The following is a 20608-nucleotide window of genomic DNA, read 5'->3' on the forward strand; positions in this document are numbered from 1 at the left end:
ATCTTGAATTATTTTCCTTTTTGTGTGGGTCAATGCTGCGTGTTATAGGAATTTTAAGACTCTCGCTGTAAATCTAATTTTAATAAATTTCACATTTAAGATTAGCAAATGTTTGACTTATGGGCGGGATAACGTCCGATTACGTGTACGTAAGTTCGTTCGACGTCGAGTAGCGTACGGACGTTAACGGGCAGGGAGAAGAACAATGATCTGGAAGAAAAAAGAAAGATAGACGGCTCGGTTAACACACAATTATGTTTAATCAAAAAATTAGTATGAAATACATTAAATGCACATGTGATTAATTCTCCATAGTTTTTTTGTTGGATTTTTTTTTTGCAAATTTTTGTAATGTTTGCTTCATTTATCCTCATCATCCATATATTATCTATACACTATATAATAATTAAAGGTGTATATAATAATTGCAATCGTAACATAACACTTGCAATGTTAGAATAACCATAAGAATAAGAATATAATCGTAGTAACAATAAGAAGTAGTAAGAATAATCATCTTTTTTCCCATTATTATTAATTATTTTACTTTTTTTCTCTCACGTTTGTCTTCTCGGTAATAAAATCAATTACGCCCTATGATCGTTAGTCCTCGTTTGTATCGGCATGGTCTGCGGTTAGTTTTTCGCTTGCTCGATTTCTTTCCGTGTATTCCTCTTGTTTTTTATTTTTTTTTTTATTTTCTTTTCGTGCACGATTTCCTTCAATCGTTTTTATTGTTTCCATTTTTTTGCGATTTTGTTCTTTTTTTTTCTTTCTTTCAACGTTTCTTTTTTTCTATTCTTCTCGTCGATAGTGCGCCTATTGTACGTTTGTCGGAGCCGAAAATGTAACTGATACCCAATGATTCGTCCGATCTTAAACCAGAACGACGGAGACCATAGCGTGCCACGTTTCTTACGAACCTTTTGTGCTCATCGACCATCTTACACGCGACAGGTTCTCCGAGCGTCTTCTTCCTCGTCAATAAACGACCTTAAGGTGTTCCCTATAAGCGTCAGTCGTGTGCGTGTCTAAGGCTATAGTGGATGCGTCTTCTCGCGACTATCGAGTGTTCCACCCGTCAGAACGTAGATCCACTGTAACCGTGGCTTAAATCGAACACGCTTGTTGAAGACCGATACCAATTTTAGACCAATGTTTCCTCGACGTATTACAATACGAACATCTCGCACCGATGAAAATTCCTTGCGCGAACGATATCGTGTAAACAGCTGTAACGAACGAAAGCATCTAGATGCAACGTTTAACGCTTGCAGGGGTAGTTCCACCTTTAATCGTGACAATGTCGAAGACGATCGCTAACGACCAACGCTAACCTTTAACGTGATGCAGGACGCGCCTTCAATGCGAATGGAAAGACAGACAGACAGCAGCTGGATGATCCGACTGGCCTCGTTCCCTCGTCATCGACGCGTCCTTCGTGTGGTCGACGTTGTCCGATTGACGATGAGACACAGAAGGTTCTCATAGTGGCCGACTATCGGTCGTTCGATCAGATATGTGTATACAACACTTTCGTCTAGCTAGGTTCGACTCTCTCTGTTCCGATTTTCACGTTTTGTATTGTGTGTCTGTGCATGTAGAGTGTCGCAACGAAGTATAAACGAAGGAACGGAAGAAAAAAGGAAGAGAAAGAAGCGAGATGGTGCTGGAGGAGCTCCACGTAACGAAAGTGAAAAAGAACGAAAGGGAAGCGAGATGCTTTCTTATTATTTCCAGGATTCCAGGGGATGAAGGTGAGGGTATGGGGGTAAAGGAAGGACATTTCGCGTCGATTTGGTTCCTTCTTCTTTTGTCTGACATGCATACTAGTGTATATTCACTCATCGTTTGTTACTCTTTCATACGCATATTCTCTCTCTCTCTCTCTCTCTCTCTCGTTCGCACATTGCTCTTTTTCTGGTTCATTCTCACACACGCGAAAATGCAACGGTTTAACGAATTCTTCATTTTCATTTTTCTTCTATCCTTTAAACCCTTCTCGCCTTTCTCACCTATACCATTGAATCTACATACACAGAGGTTTTTATTTCCCCCCTCCCCTTTTTTCTGGTTTCCTCTTTCCCTATATATACACTTGCCATGCAAAATCACAACTTTCAGTCTGACAGTCGCGTCAATTCTTTTTCTTCTCTCACTTGTTAATCTTAAGTTTCTCTTCTTATTTTCCCCTCTTTTTCACAATTGCCGTCGTTTTTCCTTTTATTATTATTATTATTATTATTATTATTATTATTTTTACCTATTACCATTATTAGTACTCTTTCTTTCCTTTTTTTTTGTTCGTTTTTTCTTTTCTTTCTTTCCTTTCGAATGACGAGTAGAACACGCTCAGTTAGTACGCGCGTGGAGAATCACGATTTCCGCGCGCGCACGATTTACAATTATTACAGTATCTTTTTTTTTTAATATATATATATATATTATCCCCCGAGAAAAATAACAAAATGTATATATATATATATATTTATATTTATATTCATACGAAGATAGATATATACATATACCGTGTGTGTATATACATATATATCCATGATTAATTCGTACTTTGTATATATTAATATACAATATAAAGAGATATTAATAATAGTACTTTTTTTTTTGTTATTTAGTTCGGTAATGTACAAGGGCGAAACGGGCAGCTGTCGCTCGCCGAGCTGAAAACAAAACGCCATAAACGTGCTCCTTATCCTATGATCAGCTAAGCCTAGACCCTAGGTAACACCTACACCTATGTAACTACACTCATAATATTCACTTGCACAGCCATAGTTTCTTTTCTTCTCGTCGCGCGTTCGTCGACTTCTTTCTCGCACCCTCGTCTCACCTCTTCGTTTTCCCTTTCTCCCTCTACTTTCTCTTGCCTCTTTTTATCCTACGATTAAAGCAACGAATTCGTCTGTCAAATTTCCCCCTATCGCGCTTCGATCGCACTTGATTCTTCGAGTGCCACTCGATCGAATGGATCACGCCGTATCGCGTTGCTTACACGTGCCAATTTTTCTGGCCAATGTCGCTGTTCCCAGCAATTTCGAGGACACAGTAACGAAAATCGAAGTTGGTCCCGAGATTCTAAGAGTCATCGTGAAAAATGTTAATTGATTTTAAATGTGAAATGATTTCTGAATGGCTACATTCGTCGGATATCGATTACTCGCTTGTAAAACGATGTACTTTTAACGCGAAAATCAATTGAACTATACCACTTGGATTTAATTATCTTCATTTCTCACGAACTTGCTCTGATCGAATTATGAACTTTTATCCTAGTTACGATCAGCGTAATTCTACGTTACAACAAGGCAGATTAATTGCGCAAATTTGGCATTCAAGTGATTAAAACAATTGCAATAACCTTTAGCACCCTTGTTCGTTACTGTATGTCGAAATTGCTAAATTTGTTTTAAATTGTCAACACCTTTGGAGATGTAATTACAAAGTTACATCTGATTATACAAAAGACAAAGTTAACGTTAAATATCGATAAAATTACGTTTTAACGTACGCCACAATGCCAATAGCGAACATTAAGCGTTAGATCCACTGATCGATTAAAAGTTGGACCATTTAACGTATAATAAGTGACATCTTCTACATTTTAACTGATCGAAGCTTAAAAAACCAACCTCGTGGAAACATTTGCAATAAAAATCGAAATATTTCGTAATATATTTTTCGCATTAACAAATCCTCCGACTAAACCCTTTTTAACTTGGAGTAATGTTGACTGAGTCAGACGAATTCCATATGAAAAATATCAAGATATCAAGATAGAGATAACGAGTGCTCGAAGGAAAAAGGGAAAACGAAGCGTGGAAAGAAGCGATTGGACAAAGAGATCCCCGATTTCACAGACGAACAAAACGATACGACGATCCGGTTCCGTTTTGGCGAACAACCGTATTTCTTTCTTTTTTCTTTTTTTTTTTTTTCACTTTCTTCTGTCAGACGTCGGAAGAATTTGCGCGAACGGGATCGACCGGTGCGTTTTGTCGCGACGCGACGGCTTGGAAAAGTGAACGGAAACGTGATTTTCATTCGTCTTGTGCCTCGCTCCATTCTCCTCGTCACGGTTTTAACACCACGGAAAACTTAACGCGCGTTTCGGCCAGTGACAGCTGCCTCGGCCCGCATTTTTCCCCTATTCTCGCAAATATTGCACGATTTCTTCATCTTCATTTTTTTTTGTCGTTTTTTTTTCTCTTTTGTTTCATTTCTTTAAATTCATCTTCAATTTCAATAAGGTGTTAGCACCAATCTATTATATCACAATGTTCCACTCCACACCACGCAATTGTAAATATATAAATACCTATTATGTAATAGTAGCAGTAGTAGTAGTAATAGTAGTAATAGTAGTAGTAGTAGTAGTAGTAGTAGTAGTAATAGTATTAGCAGCAGCAGTAGTAGTAGCAATAGTAGTAGTAATGGTAGTAGTAATAGTAATAGTAGTAATAGCGGTAGTAATAATAGTAGTAGTGTAGTCGATAGTAATAATAGTACATAGTAGAGATTTCCGTTTAATTAATAAAAGTTCCGATATAACAGCCAGATGATCCGTGACCAACGTATCTGGGACAGAGGCCGTCAGACCGGATTAATTCGATATTTTGTGGATTCAATGTGTGCCGAGTATTTCTTTCCCCTTTCGCGCCTCTTTCACCCCGATTCATCCTTCTCTCTTTCGACTAGTCGATACATGTACGTACGTCATGTTCCCGTGTGTTTTCTACGCGTTCCATAGAAATAACTTCGTACGGATATGTTTTCTGGTCTCTCTCATCTGATAGATGAACTTCTCGGTATGTGTACGATTACGTATACTACGTGTGAATGTATGCGAGAGTATGCGTCTGATTTCGTTTTTCCTGGTCAAACCTTGCCCAGTCAGATACCGACTGCGAACGAATGAGTGCCAAAAATCGCGGCGAGAAAGAAACCGTATCCACGATGAAACTTACTGGCAAAAGGAAACTCGATTCTTGCGATCGCAACTACTATAGAACTCCCCCCTTCCGTCCTCCTCCACTCCTGACTATCGAACAAAGGTTTTTCGCCGAAGAACGCGGCAAACTTCTATCAAAGCGTTATTAACTCCCTTCTGGAAAGAAAGAAACGAAATAAAATAGAGTGGAACGTCCAAAGTAGGTAGGAACACGAGGATGTGATTCAAGATATTTCATCGACGAGATAGCTAAGTTTTTTGTGTCGCAATTAGTGGGGTTGACGTCGTTTAAACGATGTTCAGCCAGTCTGTATTTGTTAACTCGAAAGTCCGTTACGAGAATTAAAGCTCGAATTAGGCGTGTGAAGTAGATAATTGCCGCTCGACGTCAAGAACGCACGCGAAAAAATTGTCAAAACTCTGTTAAAACGTGGACTATTCTTGAAGAAGATTTACAGATTCTCTGTGATCCTCTGCTCGCAGATACCCTATATGTATATATCTCGTAGGCCTTGTTTCAATCGATTATTAATTTACTATCGAATTCCTACTACCGTACTATTGCATTGCTACTAATCGATGTACTCATCGCAATGTTTAATTCCTATATTTCTTCTAAAGAAGCCACGTAAACAACAATGTTATTCTAATAGAGAATTCTTAAAGGATTGATGACAATTACAAAAGACGAAGAATCTGTTTTTTTTTTTTACGTTCACGTACAAATAAAAAGCTTACTAATAGCAACTGATAATAATTCTTGGCCGTAGATGAAGAAACATTTGCTGTTAAAATTAACACAAGATGGAAGAGACGAAGAATTTCTTCGTTCGAACAGACAAACAGGACAATTTTTATTATCCTCATCGATGAAATATTACCACCAACGATAACCTCTCTGTCCTGAAAAATTCGATGTTAAAATGGATTCATGGAAATTATAGAAGACGTTTGACGTCGAAAGATAAATCGACATCGAGATGATAATTTTCATCGATCTCGTCAATGCTTCGACTCACGATAATGCCGCATCGAGATCCTTATGCAGCATGTTCCTGGCGCCATTCTCCATCCCCTCCTTGTTTTTCGTCCCGTCAGCTCGAAATACGCGTCGCTCTTCGAATGGTTCGCATAGCGATCGAATACTAAAGGCGTAACGAGCAGCCCTGTCCGTCGATCTCCGCAAATACCTTTGGAAATATTTCTCTAACCCTGTGCGTGCATGCGTGTGTGTATGTGTGTGTGTGCACGTATAAAACGCTGTACGCATAGGGGTTGTCTTCGAAATAAGCTATGCTTTTCGCTTTCTACCCTTTATAGCTTCGTAATTCTCCAACTTTTATTCTTCACGCGTGGGTCCTTTGGTAATTTATTATTTTTCTACATGGATATTTGATAAAAATTTGATCGAGTGAACGGAATGACATTCGTTACATCGAGTCTGGTCCGGTAAGTTTCAATGATGATTCAGTTTCATGTAATTAGACGTTTATAGAGATTATAGAATGGCGAGAATGTTAAGCTGATTTGCAATTTGTACGTCTACGATAGCCACGAAATTTAATAAAATTTGTAATAAGAAGAATTTCAAGTTTACTCGTGAAGTTTCGTGTGAAGGTTTTCGTAAATGAAAGGTTTCTAATAACAATATAGTTTGTAATTTCTGCTTCCTATATTTTCAGAGAACATCATTCCAAAATAAATATCGTTACAGTTAAAGAAACTTCAATTTCCTATTTACCATGCATTTGATCCGCGAATATTTAAATACTCGATCTAAATATTTTCTGTTTCCTTTTACAAGCAACTATCAAATATTAAGAATTATTTCATTCCTCGATTGTTTTAATTCAATTAATTTACAAATTTCTTCTTTACCATATCTCGGTATCGAAAATGTCGAACGCGTAATTAAAAAAAAATTTCGACGTCATTTTTTACAACATCCCATATACATACAGCTATCTGCCACGATGAAGTAGAACGCATATTGCGGAAGTTTGGCATAAATTCAGGACAATTTTCTCTTGTTCGAGCTGACCGAGTTCGATAAGGAGAAAAATAAGGTTCAAAGTGAGATAAATGTATGCGGAGAACGAAGCGGGGAGCAAACGGAGATCAAGAATGGAAGAAGAGAAGAAAATTGTTGGCGGTACAAGCGATCGAAATAAAAGAAATATCTTTCTGACGCATGACAGTATGACACCTCTTCAAAGTCCGTGTTACGTTAAGAGGAAGCTCACGTAAAATTGCATTTTTCAGTAAAAAGTTGACAAATTGGCGAAGGTGAATGAGAACTGATCGAATATACGAATTAATGATTTCATTCAAAACGCTTTGTTTGAGAATTTATTGCTTCGACGTTATTTCTTCGTGATATTTTCTTGAGTCCATTAAATCGTTTTTGTCAATATGACTATGTTCGAACGATACTCCTAATTTAATTATCGACTATATTTATTAAACACGACGTAGATTAAAGAACGTGTAAATTTGTGAAATATCTTGACCCACATTTGATTACCAAATTACCATACCAAGAATACGGGAATACGATATATTAAGCCAAAGGCGTATTCTATTACATAGTAACTTTTAATCAGTACCTACGAACCTACAGACGAAGTTAATCAGTTAGAACCAGCCTATTTACAATTAACCTTCTCGACATTTTGTTCGATCGATTTAATCTCGTTTGACGAGCCTTCATTAATACTCTAGAGTAATTACCCTGCAAATCATAAGGCAGTACATAAAGCATTTCCAATTTAGCCCACTGGTTCTCAGTATAATCGTATTAGCTACACATTTACAATTACCAAGTAAAACGTCGTTTTCGTTAGAAGCTAATCGCAGAATCACAAGTAAGTTATATTCCATTTGTAAAAGATTCTTACACGTTTCTAAATATCGACACACTTGCACCAATTACCCATGCTCGTCATTGAATAGAAAACAAGCTAATTTGTTTCCTATTCTACGCTTCGTAAAACGTAAAAGTCAGTCGAGTCAAACATTTGGCCGTTTTCCCGATGAAACCGAAAATTCGTTCGAGAGAAATTCAGAGATGAAATTTCGTTCGCGTCGCCAACGACCCACTGAGTTTGCCCACTGAGGGTCGAATAATTCGGAAATGAAAGCTTTTAATCAAACAGTGGACGACCTCCAACCCTTACGAAAACACGATAGTCCTCTCCTAAAAAATCAACCAAGGAAAAAAGAAGGAAACAGAAGAAGGAAAATAAAAGAAACGAGAAATACAATAAACCAATGTGAATGGAGAGATTAAGCAGCGAGAAAAGAAACTGCGATCGATGCTCGTTTGATCGTTTTCTCCTGCCGTTGAATGTTCAACGTCGGCGTTTACGCTTCTCTAAGTCGAGCGTGTACGCCTCTCAACCCCTGGCGCTGAGAGGAGCGCGCGCGAAGAAGAAATAGGGCCGCGAGTGCGTAACAACAGAACTGCCACGGTACGACAGGCACACACCGTGTGCTCGTGCAAACGGAAAAGGCCTGGCTGCTCGACGATGCTCGTCTGGACGGTTGCTAACGATCCCCCGCCGCGTTTTCCTGTGGCTGGCTCAAGGATCGACCAAAGTACCGTTTAACTCACGCGTTCTAGCCACCAAGTGCATCGATCTCTCGCCGAAAAACTTTCTCACCGCGATCTCTATTCTACAGCGAGCCATTGTGTGTGCATGCACCGTTAATGAAACAATCAATAATTCTCCACTGTTCCCACAGATCTCCTTTTCTTTTTCTTTTTTTCTTTCTATCGATAGAATCTCGTTCGATCGCACGGAGAATTTAACCGACTTATGGTCAGTCGTCTATTATACAGTCAGATTTGTAGGTAATAGTCCCAATATTCTGTACGATGTTATACCAAAAATACTAATATTTGTGTAGTGTCGTACGATGCAGAGCCGCGAGTTTGGGATTACAGTGCAACGGCAAAGGATCTAGTTGGCCATGTAAAAGTATGGAAGTGGAGAATGTAGAATAAGGTCGTTCCGTATGGCAGTTTTTGAGAAGACTGAATTTAGGAATTCGTAGAGTACGCGTGCACCGGAATATCGTTAGAATTATTGAAAATTAATTTGATTTCCGAATAAATTGGGAATAAGGATATAGGACAAGATCTGTTCGTATAGGCCGTCGTTTTTCAGGAAACTAGATTAGAACATAGGCGAAACACACATGCACCGGAACTTCGAATTCGCAAATCTCTTTGGCAGCGCGTGAAATTGAAAATCTTTAGGACAAACGCATTCCAAGTTACACGTGTATCCGACTGATTTTACGTAGTTGCGTTGATTTGAAAGTAACTGGTGCGCTTTATCCGGTACAGCTACGAGATGAATCATAAAACAAAGCATCGATATCTTATTTATATAATGAAATCGAGAAATCAACAAAGTGTCAGCTTGGACTCAGTTTGGAAAAACTTCGAAGAAATTACCGACCTCAATTTCTTTTTTTTTTTTCTTTTTAATCTATCGACGACTCCTAAGAAACAATTTTATTCTTACACAACGTTACAAAATCTTATTTTTACGTGAGAAGTCACGCTCTTTCCGGTCGTATCACGAATCACCCTGTACCTTGTTAATAGAATATGTATGTGTGTGTGTGTGTAGTTATTTGGACGCGATAGATGGTCGCATCCGTTTTTGATAAACTGCGCGCGCCAACAATTCCGGAATTGGCAGTGCTCGAGAACCGGCGAACATGTGCAGCCGTATCAACACGAAATTCAAAAAGGGAACGACAACGTGAAGAGCGAGTTGCGATCGATACGCATGGTCGCGGGACTAATTATACATCGCATCGCGTCGACGGTGCGGTTCTTGTAATAAAAAGCCCGTCCAGCCACGACGACACGCGTCCGTCGCACCGTGAAATTATCCGCCGGATGAATCCGTGACGCGGACGACTAATTCCTCTAAACCGCTCTCTGCAAGTGCATTTCGTGAAGCGTTTCAAGAATGACCAATTTGACATGATAACCTGATTTTCGAAGTCTCTGATTGGTTGCCGGAAATACAATTTCCTTCCAATTTTTTTTTTTTTTTTTTTTTTTTTTTTAGTTTTGTTACTCGTGGAATTTATCAGATTGGAATACGTGAAACGTTATCTTTCCGGAATTTGAATTCGATGAACAAATATCGCATATTAAATCTCGCGCTATCGTCGATTATTAAGATACCAAAGAGAAAGACATATTGCTGCAAGTCATTCCGGCCGTGGTAGCCAGAAATATATATATATATATTTCTTCTTGTTCCTTCTTCCGTTTTTCCTTCTTTTTCGTGGAAATTTATTAGATTCGTAAGTATGGAATATGAGTTTCTTCTAAAGCTTGAATTTGATGGGCTAACGTCACGCGATTAAGTTTTTGTCCTATCGTCGATTATTAAGATATTAAGGAATTATTCCGATCGACAGCCAGAAATATAAATCTCTTCTTTTATCTTCTTTTAACTTTTCTTCAATATGAAAATATATATATATGAATGAGCAGAGGTGATTTTGGATGTTTAAGACGTGAGATATCAATGCTAGAAACTTTCGAAAATAAGTAAACGGCTCGATTACGACGAATATTAATTGCCAGTAGAACGTACAATTTTCCTGCTGTTCATTTTCTTTCCAATTTTGAATGTATGAAAATTGAGATCGTAGATATTTAAAATGTGAATACGAATGATCTTCCAAGTTTTAACCGTGAGTTAATATCTTTTGATGAATGCCGGTTGAGGTACCAGAATCCAACATTAAAAGTTTCCATTTGAGAAAGTCAAGCATCAAGAAGGAATTCCTTTGTGGAAAAGTGAATCGAAAATGTGATCAGCCTCAAAATTCTTCAACTTTCTTAAACTTTCTAAACAAAAGGAACGTGAGTTATAGCTTTCAACTAACTTCCTCGTAATACTCCGTTCCCTTGATCTTGCCTTCATCAAAATTAAACGTCGAAATTGCAACTCCAGAAAGATATCTACTCCAGAAACAACTATTTTCGCTTTCGATCTATCGGAGATAATTTCACGAGTGCAGATAAGAGATCGAATGACAAAATGTAATGTACCATGCAACGCGGACATGAAACATAAAAATCGTTGGAGAACGTCGCGGGAACACGAAAACTTCGTTTCGTTCGTGTCGAAGTGGTTATCGCTTCTAAAAAAGAAAAAAAAAAAAGGAAAAACACTACATGATCTGTTTAGTCTTCTAGCTTTTTTTTGTAATAAATTAATTTGAATGAAAAAGAGGAAGGCGTCTGGCAAATGTATTTGCGAAGGCATTGACAAATTAATTTTCAGATATTTACGACAAGAGTTAGAAAAATGTTAAGAGATAATTTGTAAATTTGAGAAATTTGTAGGGATGTAGAGTTTTAGGGAGGGTTAGGTTGGGGTTAGGTACTAAACGACATTCTATACAGCACAGCAATCTGGCCAATTAATCGAATATATTCAAAGTAGAAAAATAGAGAATCGAATTCTTGTCGTAGTATTTCTTCCGGCAATTTTTAATTCAGACACTCGAGTCGTTTATTATTTCAATTTCCGAATAAATCTATGATCGAGTGGAAATGTGTGGCGGAAGAAATTGCTCGCCGACGAAAATCATCGCTCGAAGGTTTCGAGTCTCGCGAGGATCTAGGACGACCCGGGTGGTGTCTTAATAAATTCGGAACGTTTTGACGAGATCTTTTTAAACGGATCTCGAGCTACGAATCACGGCCACGTAATAATTGTAACTTTTTACTCGCGCGGAAAGCAATTTTAATCCTTTCTAGCCCCCTCGTCGGTTACTTCGCTTTAATCGTCCTTATTTCGAACCCGAACTATGATATAAAACTGTTTTAGAAGAATAAAGAGAAAAAGAACGTGTCACGACGATGCACGCTCGAATGTTTGCTTCGTGCAGGTTCGAATTAACCCTTCGAGCTAAGCGCGATTTAAAACATTTTCTTAAGCTTCATTTTAATACTTGCTGCTGTTTCTGTCGATTTCATTGGACTGTTCGGAAAAATCGTAACGTTTCTGACAACGAAAATATTCCACTGTGTATTTGGCGTGACCGGAACAGGATTATTCGATGTCATACCGCGAATGTTTCTTCGAATTCGTATTTGTATGAGTTTTGCAATAATCAGAAATTTGTTTCATCCATTAAATGTTGCAAACAGTACGATGCTTTGGATACTTTATACTTTTGTATATTGTGTGCTTCGTATTTCTTATGAAAAATGAAATTCTAAATTCAGATACATATTAGGATTAATTGGATATTAAATGGAACGTCTGAACATTTTAATTGTTTTCCAATATGACGGGATTGAGGAAAGAAAAGCGGGCAAGAAATATTCAGCCCCATCCGTTCCATTCACGAGCATCGTCTGACTATCATTCATTCCGGTCTTCACAGAACGTTCATTTCTACGACAAAAAATTGTATAGTCTAGAGGACTGCAGGAACTATTTCAAAGAACCCATTGTCGGCAGAAGCGAGCTTTTTGGAAAAGAGATTATAAAGCTATCCAAGGAACGGCGGAATGCCACTAAAAAATGCATATTATTATATAATAATGCGTTTCTTTTGTAAAATTGCGAAATTTCCGGACAAGCCATTAACAAGCTATTTTGAATAAATTACTTCGACTAAGGATCTTAACGATTTTCAACGATTATAAAAATACAAACTCGGCGAATAAAAAAGGGCTAAAACTACTAGAAAGCTAATAGAAAGATGTCGACGATTTCAACAATTTGAATTTCCAATTTACAACGAAGTTGGTCGACTTTCTCCATTTCTTTAAAGCTCGAACGAGCTACCAATATTACTAGAAAATATTCGACAGACTGCACGGCACACGTGCTACGAGATCGTCGTCCGCAATCGAGCTGCAATTTCACCGACGCGATAGTAGTTCGGCTGCATTCATGCTTCAAGGGCCTTGTAAGGTTGTGATGTTGGATAAAAATCGGAATATTACGCGAAAGTCGGACATCGTTAACTAGTAATTACGTGCAAGCGTAGCCTAACATGCTACTCAGATGTAATTTCATGCGCTGCCCATCGATCTGCTGTGAAAGTTAGCCAATGAAGCCCAGGTGTACATGTATCGACTGCGAGAACAGCAGGGAAAATGCCCGTAACTAGTCAGACACGCGAATTCCCGGTGTACGAACATGATAGGACGAACACGGTTTCTAAGTATTTACTACGAAGTTATAGAACCACGTGAAGATCGTATAAAACAATTCTTAACTCTGCACAAGTGGATTGAGAAATTAGAGAATAGTTTATGTAGTTTTTTTCAGTATAAATATCTATCTAACGTATCTTTCGTTTCCAGAGTGCATTGTTGTTTCGTTGGTAATGCAACTAAGAAAAATAAATTCTTCGGGAAATAAAAGATTTAGAGCAAACAATTATGAATTACTCTACTATGTTTAGCAATGAAAATAGTATCGTTCCTTTATAATGTAATTAATAGTTTCTGGTTTCCGATCATCTGTAATAAAACTGTTTATCGTTAGGAAAGAGTTGAGTGGTTTGTAGTGAGTTGTGATAGCGTTCTTCTGTTCTATCGATTAAATTTCATTGAGGAACTATGACATAACGGTGACCTCTACAATAGCGAATAACGTGTTTTTAGAATGTATTTTTGCAGATGCCATTTCAAAGTTGACAATTTTTTTAGACGTGTCACTTCTCCAGCAAAGCAACGATAAATATCTTCGTATGGAATGCGTGAGAGTGAATGGCCTGGCATTACAGAGATAAAGAACTGCGAATGGAAAGTGAGTAGTCGGGATTACGCGTTGCGTAATTTCATGTATGTAAATTACAAAGAATGTGATGAAGACATAAAGCGTGTCACAGAAATTACTTCAAAATGATTTTATACAATTTTGTTTCACTTGTTCTTTAGACACCAGGTGCTTATAGTAAGACTTACTTTTAAATTAGGTGGTTTTTATAAAAATTCCAAGCCATTTTAAAGATACCTAGGAGGATTTTCAATTATTTGAAAGTGATTTTAAACAATTTTATTCCACGATACGCACCGTTATATAAAGATAGCTCCATTCTTTCTCGGAGTGAGAAACGCTAATTCAGCATAGAATTTTACAAACAGACGAAAATCCACTTATGTGAGTTAAGAAAGAACTTTTTAACATAACCACAGCAAACGTAAATAAAATTAGCGAATTTCACAATCATTCTTTTTCTACCACCAACTTCAACTTCGGACACTGCTAAAATTTCGCTACACCTCCACTGAACGAATCATAAAATTCCAAAGAATAGATCACGCCGCGTTAAAAATTCTTCTGAGAATGCTCCGCGACCTAAAAATTTTATCTCGCCCCGGCGTCTATTAAAAGAGTCATAAAATTTCAAACTACAGAGAACTCACTTGTCCATCATGAACTTTCCACAATCTCGGCTCTTGAAGTTTTATCTCGACGACCGATTTATTAAGAAACTTGTAAACATTTTCAAACTGCACAATTGTAATTATAATTCAAACGCCTGGCACGAAGATAGACCCGCACAGAGTAGTACTGGGATCGCGTTCGAAACGGAAAACAATGATATTTCGACGAGCTCGAAGTCGTAGACGTATGTAGATGGAGGACGGAAGGATCGAAAAAAATTTCGTTACATTTTCTCCCTGTGAAATCCTAAATTCTAATACGATATCGTTTGGATCGTCTAACGGATTTTCTCTTTGACCAGCACTCGGAACACTCGGCTATCGTATATAAATATTTGGTGTGAGATAAAAAGAAAAAATGTAGGTATATATATAAAGAAGAAGAAGAAGAAGAAGAAGAAGAAGAAGAAGAAGAAGAAGAAGAAGAATAGAAAAAGTATGTATAGACGCAAAGACGAGCAGAGATTTGAATCTCATAGTCGTATCGCAACGGAAGTCGATATATGAGAAAAGAGGAAAACGAGGAGACGACAAGAAAAGAAAAGTCGAAAGTTTTAACGTTTACAAGACGCAAATTCGCCCCGCCCCATCCGATAATAATAAATAATAAATTCTGCATATATCGTGTTATTGTAATATAATTATAATATATGTATATAATATATATATATATATACGCGTCTGTATGTATATGTATGTTTCATGTTTGTGTCCCCGTGTATATAACTGTGTATTGGCGTGATAATATATAAACAGTGAATAACACATATATAAAATCATTAAAACGATAAAACAAAATAAAATAAATTATCCAATATATTAATTAATATACTTAATCATCTGCGTAATATATTAATATTCTGGTTATTATATATATTATATATTATTAAATTATGTATCTATATATATATATATATATGTTTAGGTATATGCGTGTTCGGTTGTAGCCTTAACTATGCAAAGTGCCCTTTTTTGCAAAAGAGAGAAGATCGACGGGTAATATCATTTGATCACAATGTAGCAGTTTGGCTCTTTGAATAGCTAGCGGATTCGACGTTTCAACTGAGTCGACGTGTTACCCGACGCGAGTTACACGATTTCCTAAGCTTCGAAACACACGTACCATCCATATGCGTTTTCGTCCGTCCGTCCGTCCGTCGGCTGTAAACGTTAACCATTCATCCATGCGAAATACGAATCCGTGCGTGTACGCGTGTATAATGATCGCGTCACGCATCCACGCCTGGACGTCTGCGCAACACGGCTCTACGCTATATCTTTCTCCTTCTTACAATCCTTCTCTTACTTTTCAGAAAACCCCTATATCGTTAATATAATATTATAATGTGTAAGGAAGTAAATATATGTATATATAAATTTTCTCGCGTAAAAACAAACAAAGAAGAAAGGTAGAACAAAAAGATTGCACCCCAACCAATTAAATATCAACGTGTAACGATGTATTAGGTTGTCCGAAAAGTTTCTTTCGTTTTATATAAGGATATAATAGACGCACAATGTTTTTTTGTTTTATATTAGTTTATTGAACTACGCATAGAAATAGGACGAAATGGATTATACCTAATTCAATAAAATAATATAAAACAGAAATTGTTGTTCATCTATTATCACCTTATGAAACGAAAGAAACTTTTCGGACAACCTAATAGCTGTGAAATATTTCGTAACCAGCCCTCTTGAATAAAAATTGACATCGTTATTTTAAAACGTATAACACTATCATTATCGTCCGGCTACCGGATTTTGAACCGCGCAGTAACCGGCCGATTAACCATAACGTATTAACGTATATAATGTATAATATAATAATATAGTATAGTACTATAAAATCAATCCGATTACAGATAAGATTCTTATTGTGTTCGCCTATGCACTTAAGTTCCGAATTCGTGGAATGTCTCGCGTGATTTTCCACTATTTATTTGCTGCCGATATTGCACCCGCGGTGGTTTGCAGTTTAAATTGTAAATATCATAGACTTTTAGGTGTTCAAGTAACAAACAACGCGTTTTATAGTTCAGAGCTCATATTAGAACTGCAAAGCGCCACTACGTACTTCTTCTTGCGCCTTTGTCTTCTTCTAGTTTTTTTTTTCTTTTCTTTCTTTCTTTTTGTGTCTTCATTATCATCGTCATTTCCTGTTCTTCTTATCTCTAACAAAAACAAAAGACCGCTAGAAACGATGCATAGGACTAAAAGATTTCGTTGTTAGTCGATTAATATTGCGTGTCGCCGTACTTCCGGTGATCCCGGAAGTACACGAGGATGTCGTGTGGCTGCGTGTTCCGTGTCTTTGTCCCCGTCGCTGTACGTCTACAGACGTACATGTGCGTGTATTATGTGTAAGTGCAAATTAACGTGTGGTGTATCAAACGCCTGCCTCTCTCGTCGTGTACATACATGATGTGTCCGTGTTTCCTGACTGTACCTATGTGTGAGAGTGTAGAAGTGTATCCATGTGCCAAATACTCCCCGAGAATCCCCCGTAAATTCCATCCCGCAGAGGTGAAACCCCGCGAACTGGACCAGCACGTACATACGTGGGCGTAATACATTGCCAACGATTCCCGATGAAACGCCGATGAAACACACGATTACACTCTAATATGAAGTCCAACTATAAACTCTTCAACAACTATACAACTCACCCTGCGTATCGAATGAATTACTTCCAGTAATTTCGCATTAATAATTAATAATTAATTAATTAATCGATTAATCATAATTCTTTTTTCCGGCTGTCGAGCGGCATGTATCGGCCGCTAGGCAGCAGCAACTACGGGAGGAATTGGCACCACGTTTGCTCCCACTTTATACATATATATATATATAATGTATATATATATATAATATGTAATTCCATTAAATCTCCCATTATCAATATTTATAATATATATATATATAGAGCAATATATGCGCGAATCGTGAACTCTCCCGAGCTAACTCTCTTTAGTATCGTCGATCGGCGCAGCGCTAGTTTACCACAAAAAAAATAAAGCTGCCCGGTCTTTGGACAATGTTCGAAACATCGTTTCGTACGGCAGCCGGCATGGCGCGAGTTTACGTGTGCGCGTCACGGGGCGCGTTCGTGTGCGCGCATGCGCGCCCGCGCGTTACCGATCGGCCCGAGGATAACGCGAATTCCGCGAGCCTAATAGCCGAGATATAGAAATAAGCGACCCGCGCCAACCTTGATTCGTCTCAGGCTCTCTCTTTACCTCTGCCTCCGCTTTCGATGCGCCGATCGTCAATAAGAAAACAACAACAAACAACAAACGGCTAACGCGCCAGCAATCGAGAAGGAACTTTCATCGCCGCATCGTTTATCGATCGTGAAAAACCTGGCTGGTGTCGTGCCAGAGACGAATCGAACTTAAAAATCGGCCCTCGAAGAAAAGTTTCCCGCGACAGCGACGGTGGCGTATCACGCGCATGCGCGTGTGCCCTTCCTCCAGCTGACCGATCGTTCCCGCGCGTGCGCACCAATCGCCGCACTCGCCTGCCCCCTTACAATAGATTCTAGCGCGCGCGCAACTCGCCATGCGCGGCACTCGGCTCGCTCGCTTTTTCTTCTCAGAGAACGATTTTGTTAACTAACACGACAAGCCCACCCCAAAAATGTCGCTAAACATCTTACATACCACGTGCTTACAAAAAAATCCCCCTTCCCGCGCGATAGGAGAATCTCGTCGATTTCTTAAGCGTAGAACCTATAAAAGATTTGGTGTTCGAAAAAGAAAAAAGCCGAGAGAGACCGGCCTTTGTGTGGCCGTGACATCAGGGCCGTATCGTATTATGATCTAAAGTGCGACAATACCCCCCTGTCGGCGCAGCCACTCGCGCTCTCTGTATATCATTTTCTTCTTTTTCTGTTCTTACATATATATATGTATGTATGTATATATATGCATATCCATACCCATATATATACATGTATATGCATACATATATATATATTTGTATATATATGCGTGTGTAAATTATTTATTTATATATTATTCATCGTTACTTTTTTCTGGTTTTCTTGCTTCCGGGGCGCAGTACGTACGTATAAAGTAAATATATATATATATGTATATATATTTTTATATATTATATATGTAGGAATGTAGTATAGTGTAATATCGTGGATGGATTGCCTGGCAATCAACAGTGATCTCGTACCAGATATTGCCAAATTCATCTGTGCTAACTTATTCCTCAATTCTCTCAGCGTTAAACTTTCGTCACTTGACAATTGTTCGTCTTCAATATTTGCCATTTTATTTTTGCAACACTATTATTCAAACGACACACTACACTAATTTCAACGATCAACGATATTGTCTTTTATCACACCGCACACCGGAATTTAATACTAGCACGATCTGATCCCGGACGAGGCCCCAATTTGTAGGAAAATGGTATTCAGCTAGTAGGTTTGGTAACGGTATGATTGTTACAATATCGTTTGATGCTCCGTATGTTTACGCAATCACTATTCGCCATTAGCTATCTTTCTTACAACGATTCTTTTTTAAATACGCTGACAACACTGCATGACAACGTTGACAACACACACCCGATATCTCCCAGACAATCCGTCTTCGATACTACACTATACTACATTCCTACATATATATATTTATATATATATGTATATATATTTATAAAATATATACAGACGCGTGCACGGTCCATCCGCGTTTTAGGACAGCGTGTTCATGGTATCGTTAGTCATCGCGGAAAGCGCCAAGGTGCCTGTCACGAAATCGTTTAGATCGATCTTTCTTGCCTCGGGGTGTTTGAATTTAAAGTGCGTGCGCAGGTTGTCGCTACGTGTGTACGTGGCACGACAGAGAGGACACTCAAACCTGCCGGGGAAGTGGACGTGGTAGTGGTTCCTGATGTGCGTCACGACCTTGCCGCACAGCTTGCACCTGTGAAGGTTGCAGCCGCCTGGCACCCGGTCAAAGGTCAGCCGCATGTGCCAGGCTTTTGAACCTGCAACATCAACACAAGACAAGTCACTTTCAACTGTTGGCCACCCAACACGACCTACACGACGACGAGCCGCCCGCGGCCCAGTCTGTGTCGACGGCGGCTCGATCGCTTCTTTCTCTCTCTCTTTTTCTTTCCTCATGTATACGCTCTCTCTCTCGTACTCTCAGTCTCAGTTTCTCTCTCTTTGATTGCCTCTCTAGCCTCCTCCACCTCCTTCCTTCCCATCATCCTCCGCGTTCGCCGCCTCCTCCGTCACTCCTTTTTTCCCCACAGTTCACAGCCTCTTCTTTTACTTTTTTCTTTTTTCTACCTCCCCACTAATTTTCCCCGCATTTACCCTCCTACTTACGAATCAAGGCCGTGATCATGCGACCGTGTCACACGTACTCTATATGCTTTCTCTTTCCTGTCTCTCTACCGAAGAGAAGAGAGACCTTTCCTCCGTCTCGCCTTCGAAACCTCTTTTTCCTCCACCCCAAGAAGCGAGGTCGTTCACGCGTTACCCTTGTCGAGCGTGTCGTGCAGCGTTTGGCGCGCGAGAGAGAGGATCGAGGAACGGTTGATGGATCGATCGAAATCACGGGACCACGAAGCAGAGATTCGAGAAAAGGGAGGAACACACACGCGTACGAAGAAAGAAAAAGAGAAACGAGACGATGTTTGCCACTGGAATTTTGGCTGAGAATTTGACGCGCGGCGATTTACAAACGCTCCGGTTGACCAAGAGTCCAAACAATTTCGATATTTCCTATAACGTTTAATCTATTTCAACGAATTAAGTGTCTCGATATACAGATACGATCGCTGATGGGATCAGGCTTAATATAAATATCAAATATTATTTTTTGCTCGATTCGACTGATATGTAGAAAGATAATTGTTTCGAACGGATCTATCGCAATATATGTAGCTGGCATTACTTTTATCATGGCGTAATCTTTCGTTTATTTCCATATCTTATTCACATTTACTGTAACTGTAACGCGGTCTTTTATAAAATTCTGTCGTACGAATACTATAATAAAACTGGAGCAATAGCAACTACTAACAGTCAAATAATTGTAGTTTGAACATAAATATACCGATAGGAAGGATATTTCTAGATATACGACGTATTAAAAATTGAAATTTAATATTACTTCAAGTATACCGCAAGCTATCGAGTCGTATCGTATGTCTGAGTT

General features: G+C 38.6%; 1 protein-coding gene across 5 annotated transcripts in view; it reads right to left on the bottom strand.

The window, feature by feature from the left end:
• LOC117163555 (uncharacterized) overlaps window positions 1-20608 on the bottom strand; it is an 83266-nt gene that overhangs the window by 27935 nt on the left and 34723 nt on the right. For 3 of the 5 annotated variants that reach the window (XM_076621549.1, XM_033345931.2, XM_033345934.2), the window contains one exon: window positions 242-19424. The exons of the other annotated variants lie outside the window; for them this stretch is intronic. In XM_076621549.1, the coding sequence (XP_076477664.1) occupies window positions 19129-19424 (296 nt within the window). In that variant the 3' untranslated portion in view covers window positions 242-19128. Of the gene's footprint in view, window positions 1-241; window positions 19425-20608 lie in introns of those variants that run through there. 5 annotated transcript variants of the gene reach the window in all.

This window comes from Bombus vancouverensis, chromosome 9, assembly GCF_051014615.1.
Source record: "Bombus vancouverensis nearcticus chromosome 9, iyBomVanc1_principal, whole genome shotgun sequence".
NCBI classification, from domain to species: domain Eukaryota; kingdom Metazoa; phylum Arthropoda; class Insecta; order Hymenoptera; family Apidae; genus Bombus; species Bombus vancouverensis.